Source organism: Bombus terrestris, chromosome 17 (genome assembly GCF_910591885.1).
Source record: "Bombus terrestris chromosome 17, iyBomTerr1.2, whole genome shotgun sequence".
NCBI lineage: Eukaryota > Metazoa > Arthropoda > Insecta > Hymenoptera > Apidae > Bombus > Bombus terrestris.
This window is the reverse complement of record NC_063285.1, coordinates 6,880,925-6,895,177: the sequence shown is the minus strand read 5'-3', so window position 1 is coordinate 6,895,177 and position 14,253 is coordinate 6,880,925. Positions and strand designations below refer to the sequence as shown.

The following is a 14,253-nucleotide window of genomic DNA, read 5'->3' as shown; positions in this document are numbered from 1 at the left end:
GGTTTTATACATTTGGTGTTGGCTCTGATTCTGCAATTTCTTGTTGGGAGGGATAGTTGCCGTATGTTCTGCTTCGAAGCGATGGAAACAGTTGTAGTTGTTTTCTGATTTGGCAGCCTTTATAACTTGCTGGGTGATTTCCATTACGTGTGTGGTGGGGCTAAGAGAACAGACAAAGCGATGCTAAGGGGGAAAGACGAATTAACAGTCAGTGTTAGTTGAGAATTCAGAGAGTATTAGTTGAGAAGTGGGAGAGTGTAAATCGAGACATCAGGGAGTGCGAATTGCGTTGTCGACAGTGTGTTGCTAGTGTCACGACCGGCATACTATGAAATCCGATGGACTGATGACGGAGATAAAGATGTGACGGTACTCGGCGAAAATGTATATCGCCGAAGTGCCTAACGAGCCATCAATATCCCAACGGTCCTTTCGCCGAATGTTCGAGAAGAAGGGGTGCGTGGCAACGGTCGCAGACGCTTAACAAACGCATGGATAGTGGAGATATTGAGGGGTGACAAAGGAAAATGAAACAGATCTGATCGAAAGTCAAATTGTAAGAGCTTCAGTATTGGAACGTCACGGTTAGAGTTCAGAAGAAAATCGTAATTAGTGTAAACCAAATATTTTAAAAATAAATTCTCTTTTTATTTTTTTTATATCTTATTTTTTCTTTTTATCTTCGATTTCCTCTGTTTTTTATATTACGTGACACTAGCGTTTTCGAGAGAGTATGGTCCGCGTGAAAGAGAACTCTGGAACCGTAGCGACGAGAGTTGCAAGTTAATTATTTAGTTATCTTAATTCTAGTATGTCATTTTGAGTAATTCACGTTAAACAACCATCATATCCTGTTTAATCAACATCTGTTTAATCTATCGTAAATAAACTAATTGTCGTAGAGATCCTACACTATTGTGTTTATGATTTTTTTAACTTCAAGAATTCCTTTGTTATTAGCTTTGGATTCAAGTTCTATTGAAAACATTGGCAATAACTGTTTCGTATCATATCTGCTTATGTTATTTATTGTTCTTGCTTAATGTTCGATGTTTATTAATTTTTCTGTTTTGAGCTGGTATGTACAATACCAAACGCTTTTCTCTTTTAATGCTTGCGTTACATTTCTAATGCTTTCTGTAGTTTGTTTGCACTTTTACTTGTGCTGGTTTTATTACGCCCCGAAGCTTACTATAGGTCGTGTTCGTAACCGTCGCTCGTGGTACTACAGTGTCGCAGACAGATCGTCTTATATGACTAGCGAAATTATTCCGATTCTATCCGTTATTTCATCTACACAAAGAAGATAGCATACGTGATCATAGGCGCGAACGGTGGCGTGATCCGAGCGTGGTGGAGGTCGTCTCCCAGAGAAGACAAATAAAAAAATCGAAGGACAATTAGTATCATTTGAGGATTCAAACGGAATGCATCGAGAGGTTCAGACGAATAAAATTAAAGTCGCTTAGTCTAACGAATGCATCGAAAAATGTCATGAAGTCAGGTCGAATTACTGTAACAAACTAATTGTATTGTCGTTAAATCATTTGTCACGTTTTCATTATAATTTTAAATATTGTTATATATACAAGTCTATATTAACCCTGCTAATTCAGCGTTAAAATCATTTGAACTACCTCTAACGACTAATTCGCGGCGTCGATTATTAGAATCGTAACGAGAATTTATGCCCCTCGCTGACGCGTTTTCCTCGCGATTGCGCCTCTCTGCGAGCGGTCGTAACAAGTTTTAATTGCTTTATACTGACGTGGTCACGAGAATACGCGTCAACGGGAGTCGTAAATTCCCGTTACGATTATAATAATCGACATCACGAATAGTTCGCTCCCCTTATTTCGGTTAGGATAATAGGGGCGCTTGTTGTAGTATAACACTGTGATTCACAGAGTTTATTATTGAGATTATTCGTAGATGAGAGAATTCGTGCATGTTGACTTTGATTGACTAGCGGGACACTTTGAGAGCCGTCGGAACTCTTGGACCTGTAGGTACTGTGAGAGTTGTAGGAATTCTCGGACCTGTAGGCACTGTGAGAGGTATAAGGACTCTAGGAACTGTGAGAACCGAAGGAACTCTGAGAACTCGTTCTGATGTGATTACGGAGGAAAGCTCGGTATGGATGTGCTTTTTGAACGAAGGAAGCTGATTCGTTGTTCACACTTTTCGTTATGAAAGTGAGGACAAGGATCCACACTACCCACTGGCTAAGACGTCGATGGTTGAAGATGGGAGGTGTAAGCACCCTACCAACATGACTCATGGGAAAATCCAGACATTTCTATTATATAAATGTCTGGTTTTCCGTATTATATAATTACCGGGTTTTCCCGTATTAACTACCAGCTTTCTCCGTATTCTGTAAGAATGTACAATAGACCTAAGGACTTTTTAAGTACCAGTTATAAACCGAAAATACTTGCAGGATTAAAGTTTCCTGTAAGCTAATAAGACTCGGTTTATGGTGAGGCATTAGGTTTATTGAGGGTTTCTCTAACGATGCTTGGGCCTTGACGGTCAGACAATAAAGGACGTCGCGCGGAACGTACGCGACGTAACAAGCAGTGTTGTTCCATAATTCGATTAGGGGATCGATTTGGGCATCTATGTAGATCGGTGGTGGTTTAACGATATGAGTTGTGACCTTTTTTGTTGGTCAGAAGTGAACCGAATGAATTTCGGAATGGAATATCTTGTAGCCGTTGTTGCTTTTCTGTATCTGAAATTTTCATGGCGCTTGTGACTGGTATTATTTTACGCTTTTTGTGCGCTGTTGCCACCTTCCAGTGTTCATGTTGATACGATAGTTCGTTATTGTAGCTGTTTTCTTCTTTGTTTTGCAACGTTTCCATTTTGTTGAAGAACTTTCCTGTTCTTTGTTTATTGGTTGCTTTTTACTTAACGTATTTGTAGATTTATCTATGTAATATATTTTACCTTTGTTTGTTATTTTGGTTGGTGGTATTTGCTGTTGCATTTTGGAGCTTTACCATTTTATAGTGTTTGTTGTCTTTTCGTTTATCAAAATTCACTGCTTGTCATACTTTCACTGAAACACAGTTCCTCACGTCTGTTTAGCTCGGCTGATCATGCTGAACTGTTTCTCACTATTAGCAGAAATATCTGCTCATCTCTGGATAAGACTTACGAAGCCACATTGGTTTCCACAGAGAACATTAATATAGATAACTCGTATACATGTAGATGCCAAAAGCATGAACGGGTCATACTTAGAAACAAAATCCGTAACAGTAAGAATGTGGGTTTAAATGTACATTAGCTGAAATTAAAAGCAAAGAAGAGAAATGTTGCGATCTGATGTTGACCTTTGGCGTTCGTAACCGTTACGTGTCACTCTACGTATCGAATTTTAGATTTCGTGCATTATATTCAGATGAAAACGGTAGTTGCTACCATTAGAAATAGTTATTAGAAAGGATTAAATGGAATGATTTCAAAATTGTTTCAAAAATTAATGAACGAGAGTTGAACTAATCGAAATAGTTTAACGAATATTTCTGGTGACAGCAACTACAGTTTTGATTTAAATATGTAGTATCGTGGACAAAAGGCCTAGGATATCGGCCGAACCGTAAACAAAGTCGCGAGAGCCGCGGCATCGTCGGATACATCAATGTGTCGTCGGTCCTTTCAAGTGGATAGTTTCGTGGAAAGGGCCTGCGTGACCCTGGCCACGGGTGTTTCGGGACACGTGTCCGATAGGACGGAAAAAGACAAAGAGACGCTAAAGGCGGTGTTAGTTGAGAAGCCGGAGAGAACAGATGCAAAAGACGTGCAGTGTGAGTTGAGAAGCGAGAGCGAGCGAGTGTAGAAGCCGGAGAATGTGAATCGGGAAGTCGAAAGCCGAGTATGAGAATAAGACGTACGACAGCATTGTAATCATTTCGTTGCTTCGAATATTATTTATTAAATCAAAACATCATTACTTGTCCTTTCCTCTAAAGACCCATTTAGTTACTACAAATATAATTCGAGAAACCTAAGATTCGACACCTACACAGACACATAATGGTTACGAAGACCGAAGATCAATATTTTTTTTTTTTTTTTTATTTATTAGAATATTTACAATCAATTCTCGTTGAGAATTTTCAGTAACTTAATTTGGCGTGATACAATGACATGGATTATAATAGCTTTATATTGTTGATTCTAGTAGGACTAAGGATTTAATCTAGTGGGTATTTTCTTTTTAGTCTGCGGATCTGGTCCGTCGTGTCCAGTAGTTGGGTGACTAGTGGGTTGTGGTGATTGTTGACTCTTGTGTTATATCTGCTTCTGGACTTGTGTATTTCGTCTTTGACTGTAGGTATCTTGAGGTCTCGGTGTATTGTTTCGTTGGTAACATACCAGGGTGCATTTAATAGGGATCTTAGCGTTTTCGATTGGAAGCGTTGGAGTATTTCAATGTTGGAGTTACTTGCTGTTCCCCATAGTTGGATTCCGTAGGTCCAGACAGGTTTTATTACGGCCTTGTAGAGGGTTATTTTGTTCTGTATGTTTAGTTTGGAGCGTCGGCCCGTGAGCCAATAGAATTTTCTTAGTTTTTCCTTTAGTTGCTTTGTTTTTTCCGAGATATGTTTTTTCCAGGTTAGCCTCCTGTCCAGGGTCATGCCCAGGTATCTTACGGAGTCCTTGCTTGGGATTATTGTGTTGTTAATGGTGACCTGGGGGCAGGTTTGTTTTCGGAGCGTGAAGGTTACATGGGAGGATTTTTTTTCGTTTATTTTAAAGCCCCATTTTTGGAACCACTTTTCCATGGAGTCGAGACTTCGCTGGAGAGTGGATGAGGCAATTGCCGGGTCTGCGTGGGTAGCTAATAGTGCTGTGTCGTCGGCAAATGTTGCTATTGTTACCTCGTTTGATATGGGTAAGTCGGCAGTGTAGATGGAGAATAGTAGGGGTCCGAGGACACTACCTTGCGGTATGCCGGATTCTATTGGGAATGTTGCGGAAGTGGCGCCTAGACATTTGACTATGAATTGTCTGTTGGTTAGGTAGGATTTTAAGATGGAGTAGTATGGGTGGGGTAGGATTTTTTTAAGCTTGTAGAGTAGCCCTTCATGCCATACTTTATCGAATGCCTGTTGGATGTCTAGGAATACGGCTGAGCAGTATTTTTCCTTTTCAAGGGTTTGGCTGATCATGTGGGTTATGCGGTGGATTTGCTCTACTGTTGAGTGTTGTTTTCGGAAGCCGAATTGGTGATCTGGGAGAATTTTCAATTCTTCTAGGAGTGGAAGGAGACGGTTCGTGAGCATCCTCTCGAATAGTTTAGATAGGGTAGGTAAGAGACTGATTGGGCGATAGGAGCTGGCTTCATATATTGGTTTACCGGGTTTGGGGATGAGGGTGATTAGTGAGATTTTCCACGCCTTAGGAAAGTGTTCAAGGCAGAGGATGGCGTTAAAGATTGATGCGATGAGTGCAATCCCTTTTATGGGGAGTTCCTTGATTGCTTTATTTCCTATTAGGTCGTGACCTGCTGCTTTCTTGGGGTTTAGGCGACTGATTGCTTCTATGATCTCTGCAGAAGTGAAGGGTTGGATAGGAGGGGACATTTGGAAGGGAGTGTGCAGGTATTCGGTGACGTCCGCTGCGGCTATGGAGGAATGGGGTTGGAATACTTCAGTCAAGTGTTTGGCAAATAGGTTGGCTTTTTCTATAGGGCTACGCGCCCATCCACCCTGCGGGCGGCGGATTGGAGGTATTATTTGTGGGGGGCGCGTGAATTTCCTGGAGGCTTTCCATAGTGAGTAGTTTGAGTCGGCTGTGGGGGACAGGCTGGCGAGATATTTGTGAAAACGGTCATTATTGTAGTTCTTTATGGTTTTGGATAGTTTTCTAGTTGCGTTGTTTAGTTTGCGTTTGTCCTCTGGTGTTCTATGGGTCTGCCATATCCTTCTTAGTCTACGTTTTTCTGCTATTTTTTTTAGTATGTACTGGGGGTATTCGTGATTGCTGATGGACGTTTTTGCCGGTGTGGAGACGCGGATAGCGTTTATTATGCTCTCATTTAGGTATTCCGTGGCTGCTTCGATTTCGTCATTGGTTTTTAGTGAGGTTGAGGCTGAAGTTGTGTGGGTAAAGACTTCTCTAAAGAGCTGCCAGTTGGTGTGTTGGTTATGAATGGAGCCATTAGGTGTATTCTCGATGATAGTTGAACTGACTGTTACTATCACGGGGGAATGATCAGAGGAGAGATCAGCCGAGGAATTGATTTGGACGTGTCTTGGCGAGATATTTTTAGTTATGAAGAAATCAAGGAGATCGGGTATTTTGTTTGTGTCGGTGGGCCAGTGTGTGTGTTCGTATGTGGTAAGGTAGTTGAGGTTGTTGGATATTATGCTGTTGAGGAGGTTTTTGCCTCTTACTGTAACCAGTCTGCTACCCCATTGGGTGTGTTTAGCGTTGTAGTCTCCTCCGGCTATGCATCTGTTGCCCAGGGTGTCCAGGAAGTGGTCGAAGTCTTCTTTGGCGATGGAGTGTCTGGGAGGGCAGTATACAGCTGAGGTGGTGATTGTACCATGATAGTCTTCTATTGCTACGTTTGTTGCTTGGAGGTAGTCTTTCTGGAATGGTGGAAGTTCGTAGTGTTTGATATTTGCTTTGATTATGATTCCGGTGCCGCCGTGGGCCTTTCCGCTGGGGTGTTGGGTATGGTAGAACTTGTATTCGTTTATGTTCAGGTAGTTTTTGTCGGTGAAGTGGGTTTCAGATATGAGCATTATGTCGATTAGCTGGTGTTTTAGGAAGAGTTCTAGCTCAAGTTTGCGTTGCGCTAGACCATTGGCATTCCAGAGAGCTATGCGTCTTGGTTTTATTTTGTGTCTGGGCGTATTAATTTGTCCATGATGAATGTTAATAGCGATAGCAAATTGTTTATTTGCTCTGATTGTTTCTCTATTAGCTTTTCTAGTCTAGAGACGTTGTCTGTGTTAGGTGAGGTGGGGGCACTATTTTGGGGAGGATCCCTGTGGCTATTTGGTGTATTTTGAGTGCCTTGTACCGCTTGGGCATAGGAGTTTGAGGGAGTGGTGAGTTTGATAGGGCTGGGTGTTTGAATGATTGGGGGGATTGGGATAACTGTGAATTTCGGCGAGCTGGGTGTTTGGTGATTTTCCTCTTTTGTTCTAAGTTTGGGGTATTTGCTTGAGTACAGACTTTTGTAGGCTGAGCAGCCTTTGTAGTTGGCAGGATGGTCACCTTGACAGTGGATGCACTTCGCTGGGGTTTCCGGTGATTTCCTGCACTGGTCGGTGGGGTGTGTACCTGCACATTTGACGCAGCGGAAGGTGTGGTTGCAGTATTTCTGCGTGTGCCCATATCTTTGGCACCTTTTGCATTGGACTATCTCCTTTTTGGTTTGCGGTGGTTCGAATTTAACGATGGCGTTCATTAGACGACTGATATTGTAGATTTCCTTGTTGTTTGGTTTCTGTTTTAAGTCGATGAAAAATAGGGATAGCGGGTCTTTTGTGACTCTATGCCTTATGTTGCTGACATTTGTGACTTCGTGGCCGAGTTTCGATAGTTCTATTTTTAGTTCGTCGATGTCTGCGGAGTGGTGGATGTTTCGTAGCACCACCCGAAAAGGTCTTTCTTCCTTGAGTTGGTAGGTGTGGAAGTTGGCATTCAGGGCCCTGAGTGTCTTGGTGAGCTTCCTGTAAGCTTCTGGGTTCGTCGGCAGGATTTTTACTTGATTGTTGGTTATTTTCATGTTATAGTCCTCCTTGGAGATATCTCTCTCTAAGGACTTGGTCATTGTCTGGATGTCTATGACATCATTAATAAATATTGGTGGGGGAGGGGGGCGTCTCTGTGTGTGGTGGTTAGGTGGCGAGCCTGCGGTTTCCATGGCGTCGTTGGTGGATTCCAAGATTGCGAACCTGTTGTGGGTGTTGATTTGCGTTGATGGCTGTTCGTTCGAGATTATGTCTGCTGGTTCGGTTTTGCGTTTTTTCGCCTTATTGGCGTCGTTGGCACGGGGGGATCTACTGAGCTTCTGCCACGGGGGGAGTAGCGCGGGGTAGTGGTGGGTTTGCACAGGCGAGCCTGGTCGTGATTGTTGGGCCATCATCGAGCTAGCTATTTCAATATGAATAACTAGTCGTGAGGCTATGCGGCAGGGATCGGGTTGGGGTTAGTTGCGTAGGCTTTTCTTCTCTCTGGCGGATAGGAAACACTTGGGAAGATAGGAGCACGTTGTGTTCACTTTCGACGGTTGGGTAACACGTGTTGCTTTCGAACTTCACTGGGCACTAGAGACACGTCTGCACGCTTCGGCACTCGACAGCGAACTCCGAAGATCAATATCAGATTGAAATATCATGTGTGAATTATTTATAAATCTGAAACCGTTCGCGTGTAAATACATGCATCATTATAGAGCAATGTCATAAATAGTTTTATTTAAAAACAGGACGAGTGAAAAGACAAAATGAAGCGGATTATGATTCCCTTCTCATAAAATTCTATTTATATTGTATTTGGTTTAAACAGAAAAAATAAGGTTCAAATAGTCAGTACACGATACGGTATATTATCCATAGTACGATCATTATACCGAACATTTTCAAAATTTGATCTATCCAGTACAACCTGAAATTGCCGAAAATATATGTATTTATATTAGTTCCTATTTTTTTATAGTAAGATACTTTTATACGCACCTTGATAATCGTTGTCGGGCTGTTGGCTGAAACTCTTGTTTTAGAATAAATTTCCTAACTCCCATCAGGTAAATTGCAACATACTTCTCCCAATTCATATCTCGTAAATCTAGTTTGACCATATCGCTGTCGTGTAGCATTTTCACCTTGCTCGCCAAGTCGGAACAGTTATCCCTTTGGAAAGTCCAATCGCGTTTGGTGAAAAATGCTAACGATGAGATAAGCTTATTGCCACTTTTGAAAAGTTTCATCATTCTGAAATATCATTTTTAATTATTAATATAAATGAAGCGAGAGATTATCCCAGAACGATTATTCTTGTTGCTTGAGAATCGATGGAACACTCACATTGGTTTACTACCTCGAAGTCTTAAAAAGATATCTATGACGACCGCAGGCAAAGCACGCGGAATTACACTCAGAATGTTGTAAATATATCTATTAGCTACGATTGAACAACTTGGGTACCATAGCGTATCGTTCAGTGGGGTTTCTATGCTACATTTTACCATAACATCCAGCATCGGACCAAACCTTATCAGTTGGAACATTTACATTATTACAATTAATGGAATTATACTTAAAACAAAGTTTATTCTCATCCGAGTAACTTGGGAAATATTATATAATTTAAATAAATATTATGTTATATCACTATTTTTCTAAATTGAAGTATTGGGAGGAAAAGTGGACTTTTGTATTCTCCACGTTGCTTAAGTAAACTGAATCTTTTGGAATACTCTAACAATCGAATTACATTAATTCGTAATAAATTCGCAATAAATATTACTTAAAAGGATATGCGTTGCTGGTGCAGTTGTAAACTTTAACTTCACGATCACGATGTAGCGTAATATGCCATGCAGTACATATTATTGCGTCGACTACGAAATCGACAGGCACTACATCCAATCTTGCATCTTTGCTACCCAATATCACTGTTACACATCCTTTACTGACTAGCAGAGCCATACCTTGTAACATTAAATTGGTTGAGAAATTGTTTCAGATTTTCGATTAACAGAAATGTAGCGCTAAACAGGTTGGTAAGAATTCTCATAATTGTGAGCAACAACAAACTTGAACTATAATAATCTATGAACTATGATGATCTAGTGGAAATCATTTCATTTATATTCCCACAAACCAACAGAATAACTCCACTTTTTGAAAAAGATGAATAAAAATACCTGTTAATGCAGAAATATTTTCTATCCAACCAGGACATGGTTCTTCCAAAGAGGCACCAATTATGCTTGGCCGAACTATCGCAACTGGCATATCTTTGCATTTGCTTGCTACAATTTGCTCTGCTAAATTCTTACTGAATGTGTATGTGTTTGGATAAGTTTTTAAAATCTTTTTTTCTATTTCGTTGATCGACGTTTTGTCGAATTTGTCACACATATCTATTACTTCCGAAGGTTTCAAGCTCGTGCTGCAAAGTTAATAATATGTGAACATATTCTTCACGCTATAATTACAAATATAATATTCATAAACCACAGAACAACGTTTGCGTATAACTTATTCTTACGTATAAATTTTCTCCCCAATCTCATGTAGATTCGCATTACTAAAAGCTGTGCTAACGTGGACGAAGCTAATTGGATGCTTTAGTTCATTCCAAAGGTCGATGACACGAGCAGTACCTTTTGTATTCACATTAACAGCCACGTGTAACGGTTCGTTGAATCTCACAGTCGCCGCGGCGTGAAACACTATGTTTACTTTCTCTACCAACAGATTTCTATCTTCTCGCGAAAGACCTAAATCTGGCAGATTAACGTCACCTTTCATGGGATAAACTCTGCTCAAAGCTGAGGGGTGTTTTGATTTGATGTCGTCGAAAATCTGAAGACGAAAAATTACCAGCTCAATGCCAGAAAAGAAATTTAATCAATTTGCCCCTGACAGGTTTAAATATTAAAAGAAACAAGGATATTATTTACGAACTGGATCATCTATGAGCTTCTTAAATCGTTGTTCTATGGTTTCGTCCGTTTTTGGACGAAGTAGTATAAAAATGGCGGTGATGCGCGGACACATGCGGAGCAGCTTTTCCAGGAGACCTTTTCCAACGAATCCGGTTGCCCCAGTCAAAAGAATCCCACTACCGGCGTAGAACTCTTCGAGAGTATTCGTCTTATTCAACCCTTTATTGGTCGCATTTTCATTCCTTTCTTTATGGACTGTATCCATGCTTCAAGATCTTCAGACTTCCAATCCTAATATTTCCCATAGGTTAGCATTTCCAACAAATAGTACGTGAAAAAATGTGTTAAATAATGTAGGAAATTGGTTATAGTTAAGACCTTTTTGTATATTACTTTTTAGAGAAGTCTACGAATAATACTCACAAAAAGAGACATAATTTAACAATTATGTTTTCGTATGCATGAATCAAATAATTGTGTTATGTCAACGATGCTGCAGTGTAATGAATAAATATTTTTCCACGCGGTGAAATCATTCACCAAAAAGGGGGCTAAAAGAGAGTAAAGTAGTTATGCAACGCAGTAAATACAATTTTTCATGTGGCTGTACATTAATTTGTATTATTACACATTATTCCATAAAACGATATCTTAATTAATGCTTAATTAATACTTAATCTTTTTGTCGTTTCGTTTGACGTCTTTATTTTTTATTTTATGTGTATGCTTGTAAGAATTGTAATATACCGTGATGAGTAATTTATGCGGAAAATATGTGTGGTTCATGCTAGAAAGTGTTCGTCCCCATATAGTGGTACCATGAGAATACGTAATGTGTATGTGATTTTTCTGTCACAAACCGTGAACGCGAGCGTATTTGAAATCTGCATAAACATATTTTATATGCGCTCTGCATTCATTATTTATTCATGAAGGCAAAAAGATGAAAATTTCCGACATGCCGTTATAGATTTCAATGAGTAAACAGGTTTAATCTATAATCAATGATTTTTCTTAGAAAATGTTGTGCAAGGTGATTTACGTAAACGAACGTAACAGTCTTCATCTTTACGACTTGCACGAGGAAAGGTGTTGCACATCTATCGTTCGTGTAAAAAAACAAATCGCAATTTTTTTGTTGTCCATTTTCACCTTATTTTACCTTCAAGATTCTATAACCGAACAGCCTGTAAAAGTACCTAACCCCTTGTCCCAATTTATCCGAGCACCAATTATCCGATTATCCTAATACCGGAATAGTGTATTATCCGAACATAATATTTCCTTATAACGAATCCCTCTTCTGTTTGAAATATGTACTGTATACATATATTATTAGCGTTCATGTATCCTTTCCTTTATTAGATTCTGATTATAAGACATTAGTATGAAACTAATGGCGATTCAGCTATCGAAACGAAACAAAGGAGAAACTCGAAAGTGGTGTACATGCAGTAGAATTTGCAAATATACATAGTGTTAGGAAAGGCCGAATGATATACGCTGTATGTACTGATATAATGAACTGGCTTCATTGCGAAACAGCTAATGAAATGATAATGAAGAGGTGCGTTTTGAAATGTACGTATTTGAGAAATAGTCTCAATGACTGTGAGCACAAAAAGATTGCAATTAATTATGTCGAAAGTATTATGTGACTTAGCAGCCAAGAAGATATGAAATTCATATATACTTAAAAGAATTGTCATTCAATCTTAATCTATATTTCAATAAATGAAATTTCATATTAAAGTGATTGTTCCATTATCCGAACTGTTCCACCTCCCTGTTGAGTCGGATACGGGAGGCTCTACTGTATTTCAGATTACCCAGTTGAAATTTTACTGCCAATGTAAACTGATGAGCAACATGTGATAATGTAAATGAGCACAGTGGCCAATGATAAAATTTTTCATAATCAATCATAAAATTTTTATATATTAGGTATCTCATATTATATTTATATCTTTATTATGTGACCAATTACAGTGGCCGATGAAATCAACCATAATCAATCATAAAATTTTTACATATTAGGTATCTCATATTATATTTATATCTTTATTATAATATTATATATTCTGTAATTTAATTATGTACATATGTAGGTATTTATTGTTATGTATGTATCTATTATTGTATACATATATATTTATATTGCTTTGTATACATGTGTATATGTTGTTATATTATCATGTTTATGTATATCATGTTGTATTATGTTTTACGTTATTTAGTTTTGTAATTTGTTTTCTGCTTGATCTTTACAACACCAAGCCTTTTGTTACACAAGTTGTACAAAGATTTCATAAGTTAAATGTTTTACGTGTATATATATAGTTTACAAGTAAAGAAAATTATTAAAATTAAATAATAATTAATTGCAATTTTGTAAAAATACTGAACATAAAGTCCTTTTAACTCTTGAATGTCTATGAAACGATGTTTATGTTGTTATTCGAAGAGATAACAAGTATAATTATAAGGAATGTCATAAATATAACAAGAGAAATACATTTTATCAGGATGTAAAGTACTTTGCTCAAATTTAATAGAATAATTGCGTAAATACATACTCTCTCTACTACCATTTTACCGTTTGTCTTATATGTAATCGATATTACGTATGTATACTTCACTTTATTTACAAAAACGCGGGATCTTAAAATGTAAAATGCCTAAAATATCTCGAATGGTTAATGTTGTCATTACGGAGCGTATTTTCGATTTTCATAAACGTGAGAGTCGAAGCAAATCCTAACAATAACTATTAAAAGACTGTCTCTAAACTCAATTTTTGACAAAAGTTATCTGATATCTCGTGCTACTATCTCGTAAAGGCGAATGTTCCGATTACCTCTATTGACTGGTTGTAAATTATTGAAAAATCAAAATAGTGAAGCATTTTACTGCGTAAAATGTAAAATACAAAATATTTAAGTATTCAAAGACTTCATTCAAACTATTGTAATAATTAAAGATCCGAATGATACTTTTGATATATGTATATGATATTTACAATAATGAAATTGATAATAATGACATTAATGAAAGACACAATTGAATACAAAATAACAAGGAATCGTCTGTTACCTGATACTACTTCCACTGCGTGTTGTTTATCAAAGATCGAACAAAAGTGCGATTTCACGATAGTAGATACCGATACGTCTGTCACAGTACTGTAACGATATTCGATGTGATACTCCTCTATATACTCATACTTTTAATAACATTACCCTACTACTGAAACTGGATAATGTTATGCATGAATGATTCGATTAACGATTTTAAACAAAACATGAAATATGTTTGCGTAGTCTTTGATCGTGTAAGATCGACGGGAATTGACCTTTTGTGATTACTTCTACTGTTTGCATTTTAATGACATTACATATAACTTCTTATTAGTCAAGATGTAGGAGTAATATTTGCATTACAAATTCCATCTCTGATAATTAAGGATGATTAATTCTGGTGGAGTTAAAAAACTCTAACACAAAGACAATGTAAAAGGTACCTATATAGTGCATAATCTTAACAAAATTATGGTATAACATCGTTTATTATGATATTTTTAGCAAATGAAAGATATATACATATTC

General features: G+C 38.2%; 1 protein-coding gene across 2 annotated transcripts; it reads right to left on the bottom strand.

The window, feature by feature from the left end:
• Nucleotides 1–8,495: 8,495 nt before the first annotated feature.
• On the bottom strand, nucleotides 8,496–13,855 carry LOC100651509 (putative fatty acyl-CoA reductase CG5065). Of its 2 annotated transcripts, XM_048413913.1 has the most exons (9): nucleotides 13,742–13,840; nucleotides 11,072–11,199; nucleotides 10,668–10,939; nucleotides 10,249–10,565; nucleotides 9,902–10,149; nucleotides 9,502–9,685; nucleotides 9,060–9,245; nucleotides 8,712–8,966; nucleotides 8,496–8,640 (listed from the first exon to the last, which is right to left on the bottom strand). In XM_048413913.1, the coding sequence occupies exons 3-9, from the start codon at nucleotides 10,911–10,913 to the stop codon at nucleotides 8,562–8,564; spliced, it is 1,515 nt and encodes a 504-aa protein (XP_048269870.1). In that variant the 5' UTR covers nucleotides 10,914–10,939; nucleotides 11,072–11,199; nucleotides 13,742–13,840; the 3' UTR covers nucleotides 8,496–8,561. The 2 variants fall into 2 exon arrangements, with proteins under 2 accessions (XP_048269870.1, XP_003402802.1); XM_003402754.3 differs by lacking the exon at nucleotides 11,072–11,199 and having other exon boundaries at nucleotides 13,742–13,855.
• Nucleotides 13,856–14,253: the final 398 nt, after the last annotated feature.

Excerpts from the sequence above, each read along its gene's own strand:
- LOC100651509 (XM_003402754.3), bottom strand. The coding sequence starts at position 10,913 with ATGGATACAGTCCATAAAGAAAGGAATGAAAATGCGACCAATAAAGGG. Across the intron at positions 10,150-10,248 it reads ATTGGGGAGAAAATTTATAC|CACGAGCTTGAAACCTTCGG; the intron begins GTAAGAATAAGT and ends TTAACTTTGCAG. Across the intron at positions 8,967-9,059 it reads CTTCGAGGTAGTAAACCAAT|AATGATGAAACTTTTCAAAA; the intron begins GTGAGTGTTCCA and ends ATGATATTTCAG.